Below are 27,288 nucleotides of genomic sequence, written 5' to 3'. Positions count from 1 at the left end.
AAGTGTGAAGTTCTTGGAGCTTCCTCAAATTGCCTTGGCACAGGCGGCCTGACTTCGGTGACTCTGGCTGTAACAGTGAGTCCCCAAAGCGAGCAGAAGCAAAAGAGCCATTTACATATTTTTCTCATCACACTTTCATGGTGGGACAGCTGCCTGGCCTCATTCAGATATGTTTTACTGTATTCCACCACACAAAGTTAAAAGAAAGACCCTTGTATAAATTTGTTTCAATTTTGCAAATTCACACCAATCACATAGAGAAACTGGACCTGGATATTGTTTCCCTGAGACAAAATTGCATTTTTTGAGTGAGGTGTTTTTTATTCTTCTATTTTTTATTATATTCTCCTTTCACAAGGACTGTGCCACCTGACTAAACCCCAACATGCCTCATTAGAGGTCCTTGTTGATGTTGTTTTGTTCTTGAAGATTCTAACGAGCTGTCCACATCTCACAGTCACCAGCAGCACTGAGCCACCTGTGTGTGGGAGGGTGCTTCACAAAAAACACAATACCCCTCTGATTTGAATAATTGTACATTTTACATACAAAATACACATGTTAAGAAATACAGACCTGACGGGGGAGATCTTGTACATGCACATCTTTTTACTGTGTGGTAAATACACAGTGATAGACTTTTTATTATACAGTAATCTCTGGCTATTCATCTGTGAATACACTTTGCAAATGTATTTATGTCATGTAGAGAAAAGCTTAGAAAAACATTTTTAAAACATTCAATTATTTTTTAGATTTTAGTGTCTCACAGGCATACTGTACATCTATTTAAATCTGGGCGACTGTGGGTCAGTGGTTAGCAGGTTCAATCCCCGCCCTAGTCGGTGTGTCCTTGAGCAAGACACTTAACCCTGAGTTGTTCCCTGTTGCTGTGTCCACACAGTGTATGAATGTAACATGATTGTAAGTCGCTTTGGATAAAAAGCGTCAGCTAAATGACATGTAATGTAAATGTAAATATACTGTATTATGGCTGTATTTCCTTCATGTCTGTGCTCTATTTGTGTGTAGAGAAGATAATAATATTTTGATAACATTTCATACCCAATTTAGACACTTCAATACCCTCTGGAGTCCATGCATGCAGTTTAAAAGGTGCTAGAAATGAATACATAGAAAGTAAGCAAACATTTACCCGACTCCAGATGGACGGAAATAAGTATTTCACAATAATCTATGATTTTTTTTCATCAATATTCCTCTCCTGAAATCTTCTTCAGCTTCACCTGCCCATTTTTAATACTTACACTCACAGTTGTATCTGATTGAATGTGAAAACACGGTTTGATGTCTCACTTACATATTCTCAGCAGAGGATTGTGCTGCTGCCTCGTCTGGTTTGATCCAACCAGAAAGTATTAAACGTGCAGGTTGAGGTGGTGGAGAGGTGCACGTGTACTTTCATTGCTGAAATAAATTCAAACGTTGATCAGCTGCCTGGATTTTCAACATGTGGTGTAATTTAACGAGTGAGCAGCAATCAATTATAAAAGGTTTAACAAATAGAGCATCACATGGTGTTTCTGTCACATCTCTCTGGGGCTTTATGGCTTTGGCCGGGAACGGTGGCATTTTGATTGTAATATGGTATGTTGACATATAGGCAAAGTAGCATTGCTTTTATAAAAAGCCACCCACCTTCTCCATCATATATCAGTGTGTGATGGGATGTATTCGGTATAAATTGAAAGTGGAGAAGAGGGTGTGTTTGTTCTCAGAGTTTGACAACGTGTCATTTTCAGCACCAGAGTGCCATTACCTGACGCATTTGGCCATCTTTGGGGCAGAGAGGTACACCGTGTAAATGTTGAATGTGAAATTAGAATCCAATTGCCGACCTCTCTCGTAAACATTTTATTCCCCCCCACACCTACCGTGCGATGATTTGATGTATGTCGCGCTGCCTGCAGAGCTGCTGTGTGCTCGTAAACATGCCTCTTTTTGCATGCTACCGCGGTTCAGGAGAAATAGCCGAAGGTGTGGCCATAAATCTTTGATCATTCTGCTGATAAGCCGACCTTGACTGTCGTCAGTGAGTCACACGTTGCCTCAGTCGCTCTGTCACTCGCCCCAGATTGACCTCTTAGCCTCTGATGTGTGTTGTGTGTGTGAGAAAGTGACGCTTGACTTGGAGCGAGTGTCCTGACCTCCTTCAAACATGCTATTCCCTCAGAGACTGATGTAGACACTAAAGTTCACTGAATCAACAACTCATTCATGTAGTTATTTATCACCCAAACATGCTACACATTTTCTAGTTTTGGTTTCTCAAATGGGAAGATGATGTGCTTTTCTCTGTTTTGTATCACCATGAATTGAATATGTTTGGGGTTTTTGACTCATAGTCAGAAAAAAGAAAACATTTAAACACGTCATCTATCTCAACAATGAAAAACCCTTAACATACAGTTCAACCTTTTGAATACCCAGCAGTAGTTTTAAAGAAGTTGGATCAATTATTATTATTATTATTAGTTCCAAAACTTCATTGACACTATATGATGTTAACACTGAGTAAAACGACTTCCATCAGATGGAAATATTCCAGATGTCTTGGACATCATTTTCTAAGCATCTCACTTAGATTGAACCTACCATTTTGGTTTCTTTGATCACACTATTACGTGTCTCACACTCTCAATCATTGAGACATTACCACCAGCTGAATGTGAATGCTTCTGATTACATTGAAATTACTTCTGCAAAAGTGAGCATGCACTGTGTGTTTACCATGTTTCAATCAATCAATCACAAACTTGCAATTGTTGATCTCATAGATGTAAGATAAACGTCTGTGCTTGTCTTCGTGTGTTGAGTTGAGTAATTTCTGTAGCAGGCCGCTGCTCGTGATCGTGTCGGTAACTGTAAACTGCATCATGAGCTGTGATGCTCATGTTATGTATTTTAGCTACTATATATGTTTCCTCGTTTGCTGGGCTGCTCTGACAAAATACTCCTCTATCACCACTGCTGGCTGGTTTTGACAGTATTGATCAGACATTTTTATATTACCACCCACGAGCTGTGACCAAAGACCAAAGAGCTCCACATTGTGTAGATATAGCCTCTGACCGCACAAACCAAACAGAATAGACTTTTATTTCTGGGACTCTCTCCATAAAAAAATGGATTACACGATGGCTTGAGTGTGAGTTTCTGTGTCTTGGTAATGGATTTAGCCTAATGATGCCCCTCTTGTCCAAAAGAGGGATTATTCTGAAGAGAACAATGGAGGCCGCTCGACTGTGGCTGTGGATGTAGGAAGTGTAATCCAGAACATTTCACTTGAGGCAGAGGAAAGTGTCTTTGGAGCTCCTCGCCCAACATGGCAGTAGAACAAAGTTTAGATGGACTGTCATGTGTTAAAGTTCTCCTTTCGCCTCTTTTGCAGCGGTCCAGTCTCTCAACAGCCTGAACGACCAGATTGCCCAGTTCATGGTGACCAGACCTTGTAACCTGGCTCACGAGGACACAGCCTTCATTCCTGGAGAGAGAGACACCTTGAGGAAATCCATGACTCTGATGAGACACCTGCTTGTGGATGCTCAGGTACAGCCTCTGCCCTCTCAAGGTCAAAGGTCACTCAGTGCATGCTTGTCCTTCTGATTAAGACACAGGTTTTTAGCTTTAGTTTACTTTTTTTTCAAGGAGGTCCACAGAAGCAACACCTTTTGCCTTGCTCAGTGTGGGCTGTTGATGCTCAATGGGAATTGACTGCTTTAGGATTGTTGTCAGTTGTTTTGGTTGCTGTGAACCTTTAGCCAACAGTCAGATGAGTGAAATAATTAATTAATTTGTTCTTATAATGTCATGTATACAACTGTGTATACATACAGCTCAATTGGGGTTACAAAACAACATGAATTGTTATGGTTTGTCTCTGACCCCAAGCGCACGACAACAGCAAGGTTTAGTTCTAGCCGAACACACGGCGTAGTTTATTGAGCACAACAAGTCGCTTAGAAAAGAAACACAAAAAACTCAAAGTGTCCCCTTAGTCCACGGGTGATCGAACATCAAACCCCAAAAAATCCAAGAAAATACTCCACACAAAAAAAGTCAGCAAAGACACGAGGGAAAGTTCAGTGACGACACAAGGAGGAAAGTCCACAGACATCATGGCACGAACTCGCAACGTCAACACAGACAGTCCTGATCTTTATCCCCCCCCCCCCCCGAATACAACGAGCTGACGAGCTGCAGCCGTGGGACGAGCTGAGTGGCTTCAGGTGTGAGTTGGAGCGCCCCTGGCTTGTCCCCGCCTCCAAGCCCGTAGCTCCCTGGCAGCGCGCTCTGAGGTACCGGGTGTCACTGTGTGAACGGGCTGAGGAGGGAGTCCGGCTGGCTGAGTCCTGACATGAATAAAACTTTCACAATCAAATCTTCAGACCTACATACAACAAAATGCATTAATCCCTGGAAAAAAACATTTACTATGTAATACTGAAGAAATAAATATCAGTTGAATAGTCAATCTTGCCTCCTTTTCCAGGCTTTTGACTCAAACACTTGAATCATAGGATTTTAAAGACATTATCCATGCTTGATCGTGCTTAATTCTACATGACATTATATTTGCATTTATTATAGTTAGAGTGGTTAAGAAGTTGATGTATGTCCCCATAGATTTATGATTGGTCTATTGAGCAGACTGCTGCCAACAGAAAAGAGAAGTAAATAAATAAATATATATAGATATTTTTTTCTTTTTTAATTGTTCAGTTATAACAAAAACATTTTTTGTCGTATCAAATTTTCCCTCCCTTTTCCCATTTCTACAATCATTCTCATTCAAGAAAATATCTGTTGTTATTGTGTTTAAAAAATCAATACATATTTGAGTAGTTCTCCAGAATTTCTTTGCTGGCAGTGCACAGAAGACTTTGAAATCCAATTCATTTTGGGAAATATTATGTACAGAAAACGGACTTGAACACTTTAATGATTAGTGCATGACAAATCTAAATAATAAAACAACTATTGAAAATGAACTTTTGTTGTCTGGTCAAAACTTTCTCAGTCTTTCTAAAAAAAAACTTGGACTGCAACTTTCCATGCTTGACCCATGTTTGTCCTTATCAGTTGTTCACTGTAGTTAAGTTTACAATGACCCATTATTCCTCTCACTCTGTATTTTTCAAACTTTCCAATGAAGACAGAAAAAACAGAGATGTACTGTTGTGTATCTTTTGCCCACGTCACTGTGACCTCGGCTCTGGGTTGAAACCACATCGAGTTCATCCCTGAACTTAAATAAAAGATTTGCCCACAGCACAACCTCTGTGAAAGCTTTGGCAACCTTTTTTCCGAGTAATCCTCAGGATCCATGGAACGGAAATGCTTGTTTCTGTCCAAAAGTCCTAGCTGTAGTTTCTTTAGAGTTACTGCTATCAACATGGCGATGGCCGAGCTGGCGGCTCGCAGCTATAAGTCCTTTATTTGTCAGTGCAGACAAATGTCATAGTTGTTTGTTGCTTTATAAATGCTCTGAATATAGAAAACCTTTTAAAAGAAATTTCTTTTGTTTACCAAAAGCTTCAGATGAGAGGAAAATTCATCCTTATATTGTTGCTTCAATTTGTCCTTTTATTTACATTTCTACATTTTTCAGGATGTCAGATGCATCTTGACTTCGTGATGTATTTGGGTCATCCAATAGCACCATCATGGATGTGCATGATGGATACGGAGTCCCTCCTCCTTTCTCTGGGAGATATTTTCTCTTCCGCTGTGGCATTGATTAAAGGGAAGGTAATTCAGTAAAAGGCCATTGCTTTTAACGTCAGCTCAGTTGTAAAGCTGGAATGAAAGATTGTCAGCCTGCAGTCAGTCTTTTCTGTTAGTCAGGAACACAGCATTGGGAGGTGATTGATGAGTAGGAAACTCAGCCGCGGATGAAGTGCCGATTATCTCCCCAAGAAGTTGTACAAAAAAAGTTAGTAGTTCAACGTTAAGTGAAGCGCTCAGACACGTCAGCGTGACAGATTTCTCTGCATGTTGGCCATGTTTGTGTCAGACGGTGCATCCACAACCTTTACATGTTGGCAGATTTCTTTCTTTGAAGGATTGCAGAGACGAGGCCTCTGTCAGATGGGACTTGCTGCTCTGAACTGTCGGAGGACGTAACCGATCAGCAGGCGGTGCTGACATCTGACTGACAGTTGCTAGGGTGATATGTTTGTTTACTCTGAGGCTACAGACAAATCCAATAGAAAGATTGTGTGTCCCAAACTGGAAGTGTCTGGATTCTGAAAGAAGTTCTATTTAATCAGGCGAATGAACAGAGTTTCTATTATTGTATAATACCTCCTCAGTTGTGGTTTAAGACTCAGGTTAGGTTATAATTAGATGTTGACATCTATTGCATCTGTCCATCCGGGGAGAGGGATCCTCCTCTGTTGCTCTCCTGAAGGTTTCTTCCCTTTTTTCCCTGTGAAAGGTTATTTTTTGGGAGTTTATCCTGATCCGATGTGAGGTCCTGGGACAGGGATGTCGTATGTGTACAGATTGTAAAGCCCTCTGAGGCAAATTTGTAATTTGTGATATTGGGCTATACAAAAGAAACTGAATTGAATGTTGCAGCGATAACTGGTTAGAGCAGTTCATATCAGCACCAAGCCTACAGAAAATGTTGCCTTTTCTTGTTATATATAATATAATCCAGATTATGAAGCAAAAGCTGATTATACAACAATTCAGTTTATTTCTAACTGTATTCATTTGTGAACCTAACCTAAACTGGATTAGATACAATAATGTTTGAAAGGATTAATGTTCAAAATTGCGTTTGATACCGGGTTCAGATTCAACACTACAACACTAATCTTTTGACTTTATTCACCTTATCAGAGCAGCAAGATTGAGTTCTCAGGCTCCCTAACATCACTCAGGCACCAGACAGACAACATAATTGTTGGCAGGTTATGCATCAGATTTCTTTGTTCTCTGATCTCAGAGGTCAAAGTCAAGTGTGATCTCATCTCACATCGAGGAGCTCGCCTCATCCAAAGGATTTTGCATTCATGTCGAGAGTAGTGTTGCTGATGTCAGATGGAATATGAAATTAGTTCAGTCCTCCTTCTCTTCTCCTCTTATCTTAAGGTCTGGTCTACTCTCTGATGTCCAGTAGTAAGTGCTGCCAGAGGTGCAGACTTTTACTGCTGGTCTGAGAGAACTCTCCAAAGCTTACCGTCAGTCAAGAAACCTAGAACCTTTATTACTGTATGTCTATCTTTTGAAAACATGTTCTGACACCAAACGGTTTAGTTTGTGAAAATCAGGTTAAATACATCATCTGATGAATACAGCATTCAAATTTCAAGTCCACGGCCACTAAAAGGCAGAAAATTAATTTAGAGGGGATTTGAATAGTTTCTCTTTGAATGCTGTCCCAGAATTGATTGCCTCATTTGTCATTTGCACAGATGAATTATTTATGTCTCCGATGCTGTGCTCGGGTGACTAATCAAACGCATTCCAGAGGGTGTGGAAGCTGTGAATTGATGTGGTGGAACGTTGCACTGCATTAGCTACTTTGGTTTTGGAGTCAGCGGGGCTACAATGGCGGCCTGGTGATGGTGTGGCAGAGATCGCTTGCAATAATTATTTCAAAAGGCTTTTTGCTCTGATCTGATCCGCTCTCACAGGGTGAGAAGAAAACTCCAACTTTATATAAATACAGAAACCACAAACAGAACAAAAAGTCGATGCATGCAATTCTGGACAAAATGTTTTTTGTATTTTGTGAAACAAATCCAACAACAGGAGAGATTTGAGTCATCTTGCAGTTGTTAGTGAGAACATGAATCAGATCAGATCTGGTACATAATGAGCTTTGAAACGATTTGACACAGAGAGATAGTGAAAGAAGGATGATTATAGCAAAAGTGTAGCCACAACCTGCAATAGATTTCTGTAATTTATATTCAGCCATTCTGAGTCTCAGTGCCGCCATCTTCCTTATGGGCAGCTGTCTTTGTTCTGTAAGTATCTTTGCCTGTTTGAACACGGAGAAACCAAAGCTTTCATCTCATGCCTCATTTTGAGGCAGATTTTTTGACCCTATTGTATGGAAATCTGGCCATCCCTAATCCTTTGACTGTATTTCAATGTTACATCTTTTGTTTTACAGTGCGAGCTGAAGTGGGCTGGACATCAAAGAGCTGGGGTAGTGTCTCACCAGTTTCCACATTTATACCCACTCAGAAATACCAAGGGAACCAAGGAAGATTAATGAGTACGCATTCAACTGACTATATTGGCGCTGACTGCAGAGAAGATTTCAAAACACGTCTGTCACAGCTATATGGCAAACCTGAGTGCAGGATAAAATGTCTGTAGATATATATTTCCTCATATGGAATGACATATGAGATTGTTTTCCAAATGCCATGAGGCAGACACTTTCATTTCTTTCTTCCCAGACCCCGTCCCATTATTAGTCACACCCGGTAATCTCTAATCCGATCAAACAAATTTTGATCGGTTTCAAACTTTCACTGTGGATATTTTTAGAGATGACAATGTGCCCTCCGTCAGATGAAATGATGCATGCCAGATTGTGAGACTTCATCATTCTTCAGCTATTCCAGAAAACCATCTGTTGATGCAGTTCATGATGCTTAAGGTGGCGTATTCGGAGGGTGCGCATGTTTCTATGGAAACCCTGAGCACTGTCACAAAGCTGATCCGGATCAGTACTCGCATCTCTCTGCTGCGCAAAGGTGTTCACCTCAATTTCGGAGAGAGTTTGGGTGATATGGAAAGGCCTCTCTCCCTGTTAATTTCCTCTTGAGTGACGGCCTGTTTGTGCTCTTTGCAGCCCTTTTGTTGTGGGGTTGTTTGTGTCTGGCTGATGTGGAGAAGTGTCTAGTGTTGGCTTCCTGTCCTCCTGGGACTTACTCCGTCAACCACAGAAAGCGTAAAGTTGGTGGAGAGATTTTCACAGAAGATATGTGAACACACCTTCTGGTCTCTGCTGTTTTGAGTCATTCAGAGAAAAGAAAACTCATCTATTAGTCCATTATTTAGCATTCAGCCTCAGGTGAGCTTCTTTGTGGTGCTGCTGCCGCAGTCGCCTCCACAGAACTGAAACCTGAATGATTCATGAGAAAACATCCGCTTCTGTGTTCACAGCTGACGTGACTAGAGACGTTAATGTGTCGTAGAGTGACATTGGTGTGCCTTTTCTTTCCGTTATCTTAAACATTGATCCTGAACATCAGTTATTCGCTGTCGTCTTGTTTACTTTAAAACCTTCTGCACAACCTTCAAACGCAGGATTTCTGCACGGACGAGAAGAGAGTAAAATCAAAGATGGGATACCGGTACTTGTTATCAAAGCCATTGAGTTCCCGGTTGACCTTAGACAAGATTTAAATGCTCCCTACCTCAACAGCTTGTGGGGTGTTACAGGAAATATAAATGACTCTCCCTTCTATCTGATTCTCTGGCAGAAGTAATCGCTCTGAAGAGTTGAGGCAGGCAGCATATCAGAGCTGCTTAACACACCATTTTTTATTTTAGTGAACACCTTCAAGTTGGCCACGAATAATTTCACTGGTGCTCTTTTATTTTTCACGTTTCCTTGAAAACTTTCGCTGCTGTGAAATGCTTGTAACTTTCCTTCATCCGGAAGGCCTTTACTTATTCTTATTAATTTGTTTATAGTTGCACATAAGTTTATCTTTTCGAACTATTGAGTACTTTCACACAGGACGGGAATATTACTCAGCGAAAAAGCATTGTCCTTTTTTTTTCTTCTTTTGCACCGCAAATGAAGGCATCAAACAATCATGTGATGCAGTACAGACATATTCAAAAATATTCACTATATTGTACAACGGACACATACATTGTCTTTATACTTTTAGTACTTGCATACTGGAAAATGTCACTGGATGCAGTGGAACATCGTGGTATTTTTGGCATACTGCATTTGACGTATTGGGCCATACTAAATCTTTTTCTAACATACTAAATAGTATGTTAGTATGGGTATTGGAAACCGGCACATGCGTAACTGTTTACCAGAGGGAACAAAAATTCACTCAATAAACAATAAGCAATAAACAAGTATATGTACTTATTATATCCACTATTAAAAGGAAATATAAGAGAAGAGGCTAACTTTTTTGCAGTTTTGTTTTGCATGAACCTGACATGTTTAACTTGGAGGTATAAATAAGATGGCTACCATTGCTACTATCTTACAACACTGGATGACAATAAAAGATTTCAAGACAGAATTTGAGATCTTTTTTTATATGTTCATAGAATCTTTATTTTCTCTCTCTGGGAGTTTTACTGTATGTTTTAACAGTGATGACATACAACACAAATACAGTGATCACATCGTATTGATCATGAAGCTTGCCCCCTCTGATCCTTATCATCTGAACCATTGAGTGTTCATGTTCTCCCACCATTCCATCCTGTAATCTGGTTTTGTAATCTGGTGTAATGCAATTAAACAGAGAGGCTGGATGTAATCCCGCCTTTGAAATCAGGATCAGAGGTGCAGGGTGTTTTAGACCACCAGCTTTCAGTTCTGGTGCTCGGATTACCCCTCTTACCCCCTTTACCCAGCATTACAATGTCCAGTGGGTCCTGCTGCCCTGTGAAGAGTACGCCACCAGGTGGTCATTATAAAATCACCCTCAGATTAGGTCTAACTGCTGAAATCCCAAAAGACATTTGGGTTTGTTCACTGTAGTTCACATTTTATTTTCGATTGCACACTTTGAGGCATTCTGGGTAGTCTGTAATTCTGAGTCCTCTTCAGTATACCTTTCTCTCAGCAGACATTTTGACTTGTCATAGTAGGAAAAGTGTTACTACCAACCCTAATGATGGCGCCGTTCCATTCAAGTGTCCCAGTGAGTGGCATTGGGCCGGCTTGCATAACTTCAGGAACCTGAAATCAAAGCGGCTAAATGGAATTCAGCCATCATTGATTTCTGTGAAAAACACCTACACTATCTTTCAAAAGTTTCCTTTCCGCTAGAGTTTCAGCCCTAACTTCTAGCTTTTAGAGAGCAAATTCTTTATATAAAAGCAGTTTGGAAGTATTTTTCAATTTCAGTTTGATATATTTCATGTTTAATGGATTTATTGGAATGGGGTCTCACTTATGGAGAGAAAGACAATTATTAAATAATACAGCCATACCATTTTGTCCACATGCTGGTGTGAGTGTTCCCATGAGCAATATCCATAAGAACAATGTTGTCAAAAAAAAAGTGTTTATATTATTCTAGAATTGATGCATTGTTTTATTTACACCTACACACGATTAGGGAGCTGACACATTACAGCTATTTCACTGGGTGTAAACACCATTTCTTTATATTAAGATACAAAACGTTTTGTGATTTTGTTATGACTTTGAAAATGTATTACTTTGATAAAAAAAACAAGTTTTCATCTCACTGTGGCTTAAACAGCTTCACTGTTCTTCATTGTTTAACATTTTGACAAAAATGTGAAGGCTGAATTAATTCTGATTGGTTCATATTTCTTCACTGATTTCACCTTCAGAACATGTGCGTCACTAAAAATCTCCGACTTCACATTCTGCTCATGTGTGTGAATATTACAGTTCAGATTTTTGCTTTACAACTTTTCACATCGTTTTCTATAATTTCTGACACAAAGTCTTCATAAAGTCAGTGCTACAACAGTCAGCAGGCAAACCCCACACAATAGTATATGATTCCCTGTGCCCGTACAGTAACTAAATATAAATAAATACAGACATGGGTCTCTCATATTTAGTTTGTGCTCTGCATGATACCATGCTTCACTCTGCCCTAATCCGAATGTTCCCCCCTTTTCCATATTTCTCATCCATTAATACTCCTCTGCTTCGTCTCACCACTTCCTGTGAACAAGACAACATGCTAAATGCATGAAGAGGCCAACAATATTCAAACGGAAAGCTTTGCTGAGCAAGCATGACAAAGTGTAGATGCAGCAAATAGGATCAAATGCTCATCACGGAAAAACCTAATTTCGGTATGTTTCTATAAGCTTATTATTATTACAAATGGAAGCAGTCATCGTGATTGTGCCATATACGTTCTTGTGTAATGAATCATGTTCTTAATGTGCTATTCTGTTCTTCCCCAACCTTGTTAGTATTCATGATTGCGATTGCTCTCCTCAACTCTGAATCCTCTTACGCGCCCCTTCGGTTCTTCATGAATTTGTTAGTGTGTGATGCGGCTGGTGGCTTTGCTCTGCCTGGATTCACCACTTATTGTAAGTTTGACTGCTTCACGTTTCCATCCTATCAGCCTATCAGCATGCATAATCATGCATCACTGTTGCCAGATTACTGAATCTTTCAAAAAAATTTTTTTTACAGTTCCAAATTCTGCTCTGTCGTGAATCTTTGTGATGTTTGTTTTTTTGGTGAGCAGATGGTATTTTAATGAACTCCACAGAAGATATTTGAATGTGATACTTATCCTTTTTCAACCCTGACATAAAATTCCAGGCAGGTGCTTTTGAAAGAGCTGTAATTGTTATTCTTCGGCCTCAATATTTCAGTTATGTATTGTACATGACCAAGGAGTCTAGCCTGAGGTCTAAATTCCCTTTAAGATGAATGAAAATGTTACTTCAGGATCTCTGTATTTTAACTCCCAGGATGCTACTTCTTATTCTTTGTAAGTCATCAGAAGCTTATTACGGTCTTTTTTTGGATTCAGTCATTTTTCAGTCTGGACATTTACATTTTTATATTATTATTTCTTTTCATGTTTCCGAACCTTTCCCAGGTTCCTGCTAAATGTAGCTCAGCAGGTTTCCAGTCTGTTCGGCTGAAACCAGTTATGCTTGTGATGTCGCAAATAGCACCATGTTTGATCTGGACAGGAGCTGTTTTGAAAATGGACCTTCCAGTGGAATAAGATGAGAGCTGTTGCTCTATATGACTAAACATCTACCAACCCGCTGCTTCTTATTGATTTCTTTTTCAGTAGTCTGTAGACTTTACAAGTGAATATTGTGGATACTTAGGCTTTTGTATAAGAGGTGGATGTCAATGTGAGCATGTTATGGTGATTTTAGTCTTGTTATCAACATAACGAGGAGACACTTTGCAACCTCCCTGCAGTCTGAGGTATAAGAAGGTAACACTCAATTTCTTTTAAAACTTCTATGGCAAAACAATGTAGTCCTGAAGAAATTATTGGAGAAAGAGATAATGTAAGGTTGAACTTTTAGTGGAGTAGATCTTCAACAAGAATTTAGCAATTCTATGAATATTATGCAGATTTTCCAAACATTTTATAGGTGACATTTTACAGTTTACTTTACTTTAATACATGTTCCATCACATTGTTTGGATTATAAGTGACATTATAATGAGTTTGAGCAGTGTAAGGTAGGGAGAACATGTATTCATCCAAAGGCATGCAATTGAAAACAGAGGATGTACCATCTTTGCTGCTTGTTATTTAAGTGTAAGAGCCCTTCACTGTACTCTCCAGCCTCTCCATCACACCTGTGGTTTATGTTTAGGGATGAATGTTCTCTTTAGGGAGTAGCAGGATGACCATTATGTTTTCAATGGCTTGTGTAATGAAAGATGATTTTGATCTGTTGAAGAATTGCAGTCCAACGTGATTGTTGTCCTTGGTAAACATACTGCCTTTTATTGTGGATGAAGAAATACTCTTTTAGTCCTCTTCTTTCTTTCTTCCGTGTGTTTGTCTCCATTTTCTTCTCATCTCCCAGCCATAATCACACATAGCAAGACAGCAGACATTTTTACCCAAACATGTCTCAAACAAAGTCTTATTAGATGCATACACACCAATACTAATAAACACACCGGGACATGTCTGCAAAGATACTCTGTTTGGGGACAGTCACTGGAGCATATTAATTTATTCAGCATGACTGTAAAATGATACTATGGTAATTAGTTTGCCCAAATGCAAATTTTTTATAAACAGAATTTTGCTTTTCATTGTTTTGCTTTCCATGGATCTTATTATTAATACCCTGTTATAATCCCTTACAAGAGCTCAACTCCCTGAGACAAACAAGTTTCAGACAAACTTAATATTGCATGCAGATTAATGCAATTCCTGGTTCCTGCAGGAGCCAGCCGATTAAACACATTTAAATCACATACATTTACAATTAGAATTAGTTGGAGCCATTTAATAAAAGACATAATACAAAAGTATCTCATCAGCACAGTTTGTCTCTACAAATACATTTGCATAAGTGCTTTGCCCTTTTGCACTAACGCATATGTAAAGTAGTCGTACCCTCTAACTGTTGTCACAGTCTAAAAGAGGTTTTCAGGCAGGAGAACGAACCTCCTTTTCCTTCAATTATATTCGTGGATGAGTCAGCCATATTACTCTAATTAAAATGATCAAAGTCCTGCTGTCAGGTTGGCACTTCTTCTGCACTGTTGTGGCTTGCGCTTAATTGCTTTTGCATGTCAATGTTTGAGCTATCTCTACTTGTGCATATGTGTGTGGGTGGGGGGGGCATATATGTGCATATACAGTATGTGCATGAAAGGTCCTTCATGCAGAACAGTAGGCTGAGCCTGGAATACTGAGAGCGTTTGCACCGGTCTGTTCTTCAGTGTTCCTCTTACTCCTACTGCACGCTTGAATGTCTTTCAATTTAGTCCTTCTGATAACTCGGCTCTCTCTCGCAGAGATAAATGTTGAAATATAATAAATGACTTCACATGTTTTGACTCCAACCTCGCCTCTCTCTTACGCTCACTGTGCCCTTCCATTACTCTGCCTTATTTATCTTTCTCCCCACTTGTTTCAACAAGTTTCATATCCTGTAGTATTAGCTTTTGAAAATAAAGTAAATCCCAGAACACAGCGACTTGAAATTCATTATCCATTTTTTAAACATTTAGATTATTTTAGTGATCCATTGCAAAAATGTAGCACTTAAAGACATTACCGAGACAGTAATTGGACAGGGGTAGGGGGTAGTATTTTCCTGCTTTCAATAGGCATTTTTGCTAAGAAGGGGACTGAGGATGTCATTTGGGAGAGAAAAAAAATGGAAAAAGTGCATTGGCGTGCATACAAATTAGCTGGATAAAAACACCAATGAAGCGGTGATGAAGTGATTGTCTCTGGTGTTACTATTCATTGGAACGGTCCTCTAGAGTGGGAACACATGAAAGTAAGAGGAGTCTCTCAATCAATAGGCTCTGCAGATGTGCCTTCACACACACCGACAAGAGGATAAGCTCCTTATCAATATACACTGTACCAGCTTTCCGTCAGATATGGATTAATCTGTCCTCAGTACTGCACAGTTCCCCCCCCCCTAAACCTGTCTGTCAGTTATTTGCCTGCAGTTCTACATTTAACCTGGGAGTGGTCTTCTTTGGTGCAGAAAATTCCTGTTGGGTCTCGACTAAAATAATTTCACTGCAGTGTAAATGGACTGTTGCATCTGTTACTGTATACCGTTCACTAGCTTTGGCCACTTAAAGCCATAGTTCGACATGATCGACACCACTTGCATATCTGTGCAGTTAATATGAATAAACAAGATGTATTGTGTTATTTGTGAGCTGTGTAGTGTATTTTATTAGTTTTAGACAGAGCCATTCCAGCCAGTCCAGTCTTTGTGTGTTAAGCTAAGCTAACAGGCTGCTGGCTGGAGCTTCATGTAGACATGAGGGGGGTATCAATCTGGTCAACTCTCAGCAAGAAAGAAAATATGCTTATTTCCCAACACGTCAAACTACTTCTTGACATGATTTTCTTTTCTTCCATTAGTTGGCGATTAATTGTATAACCTTGAAAAAAAAGCATCCCCCAAACTCTCTGTTATTCACAGAACAAGTCTGGCAGCAGTCCTGCCCCTTCATCTCTTTATCCGAGGCTCGCCCAGTTGTCTCGGGAGGTGTACTCTAACCTGCTCTCAGCAGCCTGCAATGATTAGCCAATAAATAACTAAACGTATATCATAAATCAACAGGGAGAGCTCTGTAAGGGTGATTTCCATTGCAGTTGCCCTCTGAAAATCACTCTGCTGCTCTGAGAAAAGAAAGAAAGAAAGATGGATGGAGGAAGGTTTGGCAATGAGGTTCGATGAAAATGTTCGTAGAAAATGTTTTACCTTGAGAGATACCCTCTTGTAGCATCACCCAGAGACAGCTCCATTGAACAGCTGGTCAATAGTTATGACCTGTTTTTCTAGAATCAGGACACTGATAAAGCTGCCGCTAGCTACTCCAACAATTCCATGTTACTGGGATTCATTCAAATTACTTTAATTATGGTGATGATTATAACACTGTTAGATATCTTTTCCATCTCCCGCTGGAGCTTTAGAGGCACATCTCGCATTCTCTCAACATCAATGTGTGATAGTGCCTCCTGCAGTAGAAAGCAGAGAATAATAAGGGTGAGGAAATGAGAAATTACTGCAATATTCAGCTTTGCATGTCTACATGTTGAAGACCAAAGTATGACCACGATAGAGAGGAATTCAGCAGACGGACAGCAATGGCCGAGGCATTATTAGGAACACAAGGAGAAGAGGCAATGACAGAAAATAGTCAGCAGGGTGCAGAAGTGAGGCCGAGGGGAAGTGCGGCAAGAAGCGAAAAAAAGTATCTCTGTGGAGAGAAAGCATGCGATAGAGTGGAGGAATGGCAATTTCTGCAGTTTTATTCTCCATCATCCAACACATATTTCCCATCCCTCAGGTTTTGAAGTTAATCATAGCTAAACCCTCCTCCCTGCATTCTCTCTCCCTTCAATTCCCTCAGAGTCCTGCAGACACGGCTTTATCTTCATCCTCATCAAGGCCTCTGGCACTGCACTTCATCCGCAACCCTGTCGACCGTTTTCTCCAAGTGGAGGGACTGTCGAACTGTTTATTATTACCAGGCTATCAGAGATGGGAGAAGGACACAGCTGCAAGGTGTTGGAGTGGAACTTGGAAATGACAGACGTGCTGAGTTTGACAACTGATAATAGGTGTTTCTCTCCAGGTCTCTCCTTATCTTAGCCTCCAAAGACCAGCCTCAAAAAGCCAGAGTTTGAGCTGCAGATGAGGAAATGAGCTGCTGCTTTTTATTGTGCAATAAACTGTTGATTGCTGACGGTTTGAGTGAGCGTTCAGTGATTAAAGACCACAGTGCATGTAGCGACATCAGAAGCTGACTGGACTGCAGACGGGGGCTTTTGATGGCTTGGCTTAAAAGGCTGACAAGCACTCCTTATGATCAAGTGTCTCGTTTCAGATGCTTAATACTAAAAATGACTACTAGAATAAAAAACTTGAACATTTTAAGGAAGCTCTAAATACAATTTAAAGAGAATACAAACAATGTGTGCAGATTTACACAGCCAGCTTATTTCCACCTGGCAAATGTAAGACCAGAGCTCTGTTTTGCTCTCAACCAATTCCTGAAGGCAATATATGGCTTTGTAGCTGCTTATTGTTCCACTATGTACACTAATGTTGTTATTCTGCTGTTTGGTGCTGGGAATGTATCGCCGAAAAACAACACTGATGAGAGCGGAGAGAGTGAACCAAAACAGCAAGTTGTGGGCAGTAAAACCAAAATAGTGAGTTAAAATACACTCGGTAGAGCTGAAGGGACACCTTTTATGTTACATATAGTCATGTGATCCATTGTTCATTTAGAACTACTGGTTATAGCTGCATTAACTTACGCAGTGTGGTGAAACCAAAGATGACTGCAAAACAAACGGAGAGAGAGAGAGAGAGAGAGAGAGAGAGAGAGAGAGAGAGAGAGAGAGAGAGAGAGAGAGAGAGAGAGAGAGAGAGAGAGAGAGAGAGAGAGAGAGAGAGAGAGAGAGAGAGAGAGAGAGAGAGAGAGAGAGAGAGAGAAAAAGAGTTGAGTTTCCGCTCCCTGACATTTACTGTTTACTCCATCAATGCCCCTCTGTCCCTGTGTGTCACCACTTGGGGCAAAAGGCTTTTCTCTCCTCGTCACTTACACAGACATAAATAACCATTTATTTATTTTCCTCCAGCTGTGAGATTTGCATTTGATGAATCTGCATTCTTTGTGAACATTCAAAGCAGGGAACTAACTGTAAGTGACAGAAACTCAGCTTTCTATAGTCTATAGTTTCCTGTATACGCTGTCAAGGAATGCATGCTTGATGCTCTTTTTTATGTTTCATCAGCCCATATTCTTTTGGAAACAAAAGCAATCAACCAATCTGCGTTTTTTTGCTGTGGGAAAGCGGTGCAATATGGATCCAACTAACAGAAGCCAATTTGTTCAGTTTTTTTTTCAGTGTCTTGTTTGTCAAGAATGTTGGCGAATGAAGCAGGTGGTAGTGGGACAAAAAAACAGTTGTTTTAATTTTTTACTTTGACACGGATTCGATACACTCACTCAAACTCGCCCTCATTCTTTTGAAGCAGCACTTTTTTTCAGTGCGGTTTTACTCGCACAAACCACTGCTGGTGAATGGACAAAGTAAGATTCAAATACGATGCCAATTTACCTGTCTACAAGTAGAGAATCAAAACTCTTGTACACTTTGATGTTGGCAGAGAGTGTGTTGCTTTTCTTCCAGAATAATGAGTCCTGAAACCCGCTGTCTTGTTTCAGTACCCAGCAGAGTGTACATTTTGACAAAGATATTTATAATTCAAAACTGCTGTCTGTAAAGGGTTAGATTCAGAGCAGCTCTAGTGTCTATGGGCTAATACAGACATTGTAAAATATCTATCTGGAATAAACATACATAATGTTAGCAGTGTGCTGTAATATAGCCATCCAGTGAGGCTTTAGTCTGCTTAAGAGGCTTCATTCCTAATGGAATACATTTTGATATCATCAATACCAATTCATTTAAAGAGGCCTTAACTACTTGACCAAGGTATGAACCTCAAGTATTTCAATTTCAGAGCAGCTCTAATCATAAACCAGGGGGTTTGATTTGGAAATCAAATTAAAAATATGTATTTTGCAAGAGCAATTACCTTATTGACACCGGTCAAGCTACCATTTGAGCCATATTAACTTTAGAAAAAAATGTAGTAATGGCCAATGTTGTGTTTAGAGCCATAATATAAATCTGTATTAACAGCATATAACGAATCTGATGGTTTGACATACAGAAGTGGTATTGTCTCACCGTATCTTGTAGATTATACCATAGTGAACCTTACAGTAATGCTTTACTTTTACCAATCATTTAGTCAACAATTTTTGAACAAACTGTTAATACACCACCCTCCACTTATGGGTGACCGCAGTATGGGTTATAGTTAGACACAAGTACAGTAAACAACACTTTTATTTGCTAACAATGACATTTTGTTGGGTTGATAACCATTTAATACATGTTTACTGCCTGTATGATAAATAGAGGGGGGTTGATGTGGTGCCATGGAATCAGGGAAAGTGGACATGCAGACGGCAAATACAAGGACACTAATTTCTGTCTTCCTGTCTTCCGTCTTGCTGCACAGTGATGGCCATGTGGCAACAGTAGCATGTGACTATGTTAGTTGATCTGTCCTGTAACTCATGTATCTCCAGTCTTCAGTCCCAAAGGACAGCCACAGTGTAAGACCTTACTGTGCATTTTACCATCCAGTTCATAGTCACCCTTGGGAGTTTCCTTTTAGTTCACCTGCAAACACCAGTCACATGTCTTTTTTAAAACTATTAAATACCCTGCACTGTGTGCCAGCAGGTGAACAGAGTTGTTCCCATTGCTGAGCTCTGAAAGTCAAGTCATCCCTGTGATGGATATTCCTGCTCTCACATCGCCACAAAGATATAAATTATTCTATGAATCATGATTAATGATTTATTCACCGAGTAAATACATAATGTGGACGCGATAACACGTTTCACACCCTCTTTTTTTATTCTAGTTTTCAATGTTACATCTTCTCCAGCTCCTCTATTCACACATATAACTACTCAGTACTCACAATCCCTGCAGGCACTTTAGCTTTCTTTTTCTAATAGCATTTGATGGACATTAGTAAGTCTAGTAGAGTGAGGTGGATATTTTCCCCAGGTCCCTGATAAGGCCCGTATAAATAGTTGAGCAGGGCATTATATCACTTTGCTATTGGGAAAAAATGGAAAGCATTCCAGTGCAAAGAGGATTAGTCGATATTCAATTAACCCAGGCAGACAGTCATGGTGACTGTTTATCAATACCTCTTTTTAACTGCACACCCTCGGCACACTTAATTAAACTTCCCATTAATAGCATCAAACAAGTGAGCAAACTAACAACACAAACACTTGGCCATGTTTGTAAAAGTGAACCAAATCCATAAAAGCACTGGTGGGAGCACTGGGTATTTAAAGGAGTCAACCAAGTTCCTGCACTGGTCTGAAGTCTGTGTTATGTACAAACATGCTTTCAGTCCAGTTGAGCAGACAGAGGGGGACTTTGTGTGTTTTGGAAGCGCCACAATTATACATCCTCATAGTATTCATCTGGTCATTGGTATATATCTGGGACATATCCCGACCTTTGACCCCAAAATCATTCATTTCCTCGCATTCCACAGTTGAGAGTATAAAAGCCCTCACAGAGCACTAAGCAGACTGTGGTAGTGGTTTCATACGAATGAAGACTTAACTCGGTGGTTTGATAACAAAACAAATTGCGTTGGAGTAACGGGACTCTTCTGTGAAAAGCGAGAAGTGAAGATGACCCTGCTCTCCGCTCTGTGCTACAGAAAAGCGCTACGTTTGTCTGTTGATAATCAGCTACAAATCAGGGCCAGTGCACTAATCGGGGACGCTGATGTGACCGTCTAGACGGTGATAATGATCTGCTAACATGTGATGCGATCAAACATGCCAATTCTGGTCACTTCTAGTAACTGTAATAATTGTCCTGTTTGTGTATCATTGGTTGACAGCAGAGATGTTGACATACGTTACAGAAAGATTACAAGATAGAGAGGCTGGAGACAGATGGAAAAAGAAACATAAACAAACAGCTGGATTTATTGGCATGACATTTTGCCATTCATGGACTACAGACGAAGATTCTCACAGACGTTGGTGATCCCCTGACCTTCCATGTAACAGGAAACATTTTTAATTTGTCCAATGCTTTGGTTTGTGAACCATAAAACTATATTTCCATATTTTGTGCTAGTTAGCAAATGTTAGCATCCTAACACGCTGAACTGGGATGATGATCATGATAAACATTGTAATCGCTTAAAATCAAGATCTTAGCATTGTGTCTGCGTGCATCTTAGTATGCGGTCAGCTTTTATTTTATTTACAATGACTGATGGATTAATCTGATGACAGAGTAATTAGTTGTCTGACTGGTCATTTTCAGCACTATTTGTATCATAGTGTACACAATGAACTATAGTTGGGCATACCGTACAGTTATTACCTCTGACAGTTGAGTTTAAAAGTTCATCTCAGGTGTCACGAGGGAGCCAAATGTTGCTGCACAAACTCCATTCTTATGCTATTTATTTATTTGTGTGTGATTGTATGGCCCTGGAGACGACTGATTGATACATATTGGGCTTGGTTTCACCATGTTGCCATGATAATAGAGGCTTTTGAACTTTTATCGAGGCATTTTTTAGGGAACCAATTCCATTTCTCGTGGAAACACTATATTATTCTCTATCCCTTTAGAAATTACATTGTGATATAGTGATTATTCTGGAAAATCAGTTGGGAATTCATTCATAGATATATCCGACTGCAAACACTATATCACACAGCCCTGATACTGTATTACTGTAGAGAATACAGGGGCTGGTAGTTGAGGCAGGACACCGGTAACATTCTCCATGAGGCCACACTAACGGTCCTCTATCTAAAAGACATCTGATCTGTAACACCAACACTGTGTGGACTTCATCATAAAGCAGCGACCGAGCTTGTGTAACCAACAAGTTGTGTGTCTCACGCGGTCGTCAGTCTCACACACTTACACGCTTGCGTCATTGTTGGTCTCTCTTTCTGCCATTGTATGAATACCAATGAGCATTGAGCCGTTATCGCCTGAGCCTCGGATGACAGCATCTGAGTGATGTATCACTCATCTGCCTCGGTTTGTTCAAAGAGACAGGATGTGTTTTCTTACTTGGGAAATGAAATGTCAAAAGCAGATTCAAAGTTGTGATGGCTCAGCAATATCCGGAATTGTTTTAAGTTAAGATGAACAGACTACTCCCGTCTCTAACCTTTTGTGTGTGATGGAATTGTTCTGCTGTACAGATAAGAATTGATGGCGCTGCTGTTTGTTTGCTGGGCCACGGATAAACTGAAATATAATCCTTCCAACTGTATTTGATCAAAGAAGTAAAGCTATATGTTCTCGCCACGGCTCGATTCTAATTCTCCGGGCCTCTTCTCTTTGTGTTTAGCCCATCGGAGGGCCGTGCCTCTGCCCTCTGCTAAGTTTGCTCTCAGAGTTGAAATGTTTTTCCCCTTGGGTGCCTTGAGCCAGCCCCCTTCCCTTTTCCACCGATGTGGGGGTGAGCTTTCCCAGGACAAAGAGATGAATATATAATGGGATGAAAAAAGAGGGGGTGGGAGAGACAAAAAGACAGCGGGTGTGTTAGTGAGAGGGAGGAAGGGAGAGTGGGAGCAGGACTGAAAGATATAGAGGGCATGACAAGTGCTTGTCAAAGGGTTCAATACTGCTGCCAAGCTCTGACTGCAGGGACACAGAGAGAAGAAGAAATAAAGAGAAACAATCTGTACTTTTACCCTATTACAGCCCCGATTGCTAACTCATTACAGACTCCATAGGGTGTGTGATACACAACACGCTCTGTCGTTAGAGAGTTGCTGGAGAGCAGCTCAGTCCAACTGGGTCCCCCCCCTCTCCCCTGGTCCTCCGGCACATGGTACAATCCATTTAAAAGGCTGCATGTCATCTCAGTGTGTGCTGGGTCCTCTCTGAGAGCAGCTGCTCACAGCACATTCTCCTCTGCGGGAGCACTCACTTTCCCCTCCGCCCGCTGAGCTAAATCTCCTTTTCTGTCTTTTTTCCCTCTCTGCTCTCTTTACTTCTCTCTTCCTCTCTCTCCCACGCTCACTATCTTTCTCCTTTGCCCTACACACACACACACACACACACACACACACACACGCACACACACACACACATGCTTTCTCTGACTGTGTGGTGCTTGGCCACACAGACGTTATTCTTTGTGCAGTAACAGGTAGACATCATCTCTGTGCTGCTCTGTGGAGAACAGAAGAAGGACCTTTTTTTTTTTTTATATGTGCGAAGTAAACTGTAGGAGAGGAAGCACAGGTGGAGGAGGAGGAGAGGGGGATAAGAAGAGGAGGAAGCTTCACCCCCTCGAATGCTCCACTTGACATCATGCTGCTCTGTGTGGATTTGGTCCTCAGGGGAAAATTCTTAAAATGATGGAAGACAACAAACATCTGGCACAGAGGATTGATGGGGCCGTTCAGTCTGCTAGTCAGGAAGTGACCAACCTCCGTTCCGAGCTCTCCGCCACCAGCCGCAGACTGGCAGAGTTGGGTGCCAGTAGCCCCCCGGCTTTGGAGAACCACCATCAGTACAACCACCACGATGACAGCCTGCACTACCGGGGTGAGTGTCACAGCATGTGCATGGATGTGAATGAATGAGTGTGTGTGAGAGAGAGAGAGAGAATGTGAGCGCACTCACACCTAATCCTCTGCCTCTTTGCGTGTGTGTGTGAGAGTGAGAACATGAACGTGTGAGAGTATTTTGAAATGAACTGTGGGAAGGAAGTATTCGAGGAATGTGCAGCGGGGAGACTAATATTACTCCATCGCTCCTCCAATGACCAATGACCACAACCAGAATGACAGTGGAAAAAGCAGCGGATTAAAAAGAAAGAGAACAAGAGGCGGACTGAGTGTTGTGATTAGACGGGAGGGGCTGGGGTTAGAGAGCGTGGGCCTGAGCCGGTCCGGGTTTGGTTTCCCAGGCAGCAGCTGGACTCCTCTGGGGCTGCACTCCCTCTCCAGATCTGGCTCCTTCTCCGCTCTCTCCCCGACTCTGGCAAGGAGTCTCAAACTGAGCTTTAGGCCAAGGTACTGTATGCCAACATCTCTGACGGCGACTGCCTGCCGACAGACACCATGGCACCGTCACTTAGATGGGAAAGAGCTGTGATGAATGAGAAATGAGCTTTAAACTGGAGTTTTCATGGGAATGTTAACGTTTTGGCCTCATGTCATGTCAGCAATAACCCAAAGACTATGACTAATATATACAGTTTTATGTGTAGTTGTCGCATGCCTAATGACGCTTGGTTGCAATAAAAAAATAATCTATGGATATTTTATTATCTATTTTATCGTGTAAGTTGATGGTCTGTGTGTAATTATGATAGATTCAGCTAAGCTACTTTTATATAGCTGACTTCTTGGAATCATTAATACGTTTTGTAGTGAGGGGAACAATCGTGTAAGGGGAAGTCACTGTGATCTTTTTACCCTGAACTGAACCGCAAATACCCCTGATAAAATCAGTTTATTGAGCAACTCATTAGCTACAACAAACTTAAATCTTAGAGTCGACTACAGCAAGACATAACATATTCATTTCTTCATCGCCTGCATGTTCAGAAAGTTTGGCTGGCTTAAATAGTGAAAAGACCACTGAACAAAAAGGCCATATGTTGCTGGACTGCAATGGTCTCAGATACGTTTAGAAGCCCAGGGGGTAATTGAGATGATACCCTATCAGACAGCTTGCTGTCAGTGTCCAATAAATGGCTCCCTGTGTAGGGCATATGTAGTAGTGCAGCAGCAGGTGATTCCTTATATCTGCTGCTGGCCATAAAGGCTCAGGGCTGATCTGTTGTGTGTTGCTTGTGAGTCCTGCAATTCCTCAGACTCTTGGTTTTACACGTTCTCCGGAATTAATGCGTCCTGAACTTCGCTAATAACCCTGATTTTATAATGAAGTCATCTTGCAATGACATACGATACAACTTGCTATCGAGTTGCATTACGGGAAATGTGAGCCAGGGATTATAGAGCCGTAACTGCTTGGTTTTGAGCATCCTTTTTTTTTTATTGCGTCTTGCAAGTCCCTCAACTTTATGGAGGTGAAATACTAATAAATTGATTTAATACCCCTTTTAGCACATTCATCAGTTAATCCGAATGTGATGTAAGTTTACCAGCACACAGTGAACACATCACAACAATGGTGGAAAGTTATTAGAGAGAAATAAAGATTGTCACTGTCTCGTGCCCTCATCAACAATAAGGAAACCCCCACCAGTGTTTGGTTATATTTATATTGCACAAACTGGAAGTTCTCAAGCATGAGATTCAAGTATTGACCGGGCCTGATTCATCTGCTGCCTAGTGGATCTACTTTTTAATCCTCCGGGTACACACAAAGTACGCAGGCAAGACAGCTTGCATCACATTCACTTGTCTACACTTGTACACTTGTTGTTTAAAGCAAGTACATCACAAGACGTTAACTGGTTGGGTAGATTTTCTTGGCCTGTGAGACTGGTGAAGTAACTATAGCATCTGAACAGGTACGGTAGGGCAAATGCGTCAGGTCCTCCACTTCTTAGTGACCGTTTTTGAGGGCTTATCAGACGCCCTACCACTAAACAGCTGTTTATGATACCACAAGGAGAGAATTTATAGTTTAAGTTTAAGTTATAATGTCAGCAATCATCAAATCTTTTGTTGTGAGGGTAGCAGGGTAAGCAGTAGAAATATAATATAAGTAATCTTCTAGGAATGTCCGCTTGCATATATGTCTCAGCCTTCATTGTGCTAAAGTTGAGCCAGGTTCAACTTATTTGCTGGATGACCTTGCGTCAACAGAATGAACTCATTCAAAAGAAAAGTAGTGTTTTTCCCTCACAGGCCTAAAGTTGGTCTGAAGACATGGCCTGAGTGTTTTGTCTTTAAGGCTGGAATAACTCTGCAGTGAGTTATCTGTTGTGTCCGTCTGGCTCGCTCTCTGTTTCGTTCCAGCAGTGTTAACAGGCAGCCTGACATTCCCACATTCCTGAATGTCAGTGATGTCATACTTCCTGTTCCCAGAGGCCAGGCCAGCAGTCAGGTGACTGATCAAACAAAACAGCGCCACACAGTCCTCCACCACCTTCTTTTTCTTGAAAGTAGCACAGCAGAGAGGGGTGAGCCTGAGAACTGCTTAGCTTTAGGATGTTTTTTTAAGATTTTAGATTTAAAATGATTCGTCTGAGAGATCTCTCAGGTTAGGCGGTTTAGGTGTGATGAGCAAGCGTCAGCATCCAGTGGCTTAGGGAGATTAAATGTTCTTTAGGTGTGTATCCATCTCAAGGCAAGGCTGTGTTTGTCCATTTGTTGGCTCTGCCCTGTGCACGATCAAAGCAACTGCACAGACAAGGTTTTTAATATGTATGAACTGTCTTTCTGTATATATCAAACACAATGCCAAAATGCCAGGATTTTTGCGGTTTCCCTGTGGAGCTTCAATAACATCTGTGACAGATGTCCAATAAGGCTATAACAGAGCACTTCAGCCTGCTGTTTGCATTTGTCTTGTTGTCTGTCCTTCTCACCCAGGTCTGAAAGTTAAGTCAATTCAGAAGTTACCATTAACTTGCATTCTTTCTCATGGCCATCAGGGAACCACTTCTCTGGTGGCAAACATAATCGAAAGTCTTCTTCAGTACAGCAAGTTAAGTTAAAGCAGGGTATGCTTTAGGGCGTGGCTACCTTTTTTGATTGATGGATTGTCTGTCACTTCTGGTTGCAAAAATAATAAATGGTGATGGCCAAAATGCTGAAATCGAGGCTTCAAAAAGTCACAAACCAATGGGTGATGTCACGCTGACTATGTCCTCTTCTTATATATGTGTGCATTCCTTTATTCAAGCCACTGACAGTAATGCATTCATTGCCAGGGTGATGACACACCTTTATTATTGGCCAGTCTTTTTAATCCATCACATCCTAAATGACGCTGATGTTTTAGCACCTAGCGACTGCATTGCTGCTAAATGTTTATCTGACTCGTGGGGAAACAGATTTAGCTTGGACTCAATTTGTCTTGGGGAACAGAGGCCATATGAAAAAATGTTGTCATCTAAGATCAATGTGTGATAATACATTATGTATGCTCTTGCTCGTGGTAGATCGGTACCCTGCAGTCGGTTGGTGAGGAACTCATGGGAATCTGCCAATACTAATCCATAAACCTTTCTGAAACACCAAAATGAGGCAGCTGTTAGTGACTCATACAGCATGAGGAGTATGGATGACACATTTTCACT

At 40.9% G+C, this 27,288-nt stretch overlaps 1 protein-coding gene across 4 annotated transcripts in view; it reads left to right on the top strand.

The window, feature by feature from the left end:
- LOC117731395 (kazrin-like) overlaps window positions 1-27,288 on the top strand; it is an 89,011-nt gene that overhangs the window by 12,581 nt on the left and 49,142 nt on the right. For all 4 annotated transcript variants that reach the window (XM_034533726.1, XM_034533727.1, XM_034533729.1 and 1 more), the window contains exons 2-3: window positions 3,413-3,570; window positions 23,405-23,612. In XM_034533726.1, coding sequence (XP_034389617.1) covers window positions 3,413-3,570; window positions 23,405-23,612 — 366 coding nt within the window. The remainder of the gene's footprint in view (window positions 1-3,412; window positions 3,571-23,404; window positions 23,613-27,288) is intronic.

Source organism: Cyclopterus lumpus, chromosome 5 (assembly GCF_009769545.1).
Source record: "Cyclopterus lumpus isolate fCycLum1 chromosome 5, fCycLum1.pri, whole genome shotgun sequence".
Lineage (NCBI taxonomy): Eukaryota > Metazoa > Chordata > Actinopteri > Perciformes > Cyclopteridae > Cyclopterus > Cyclopterus lumpus.
Note: the sequence above shows the minus strand (reverse complement) of the source record. Positions and strands in the feature narration are given on the sequence as shown.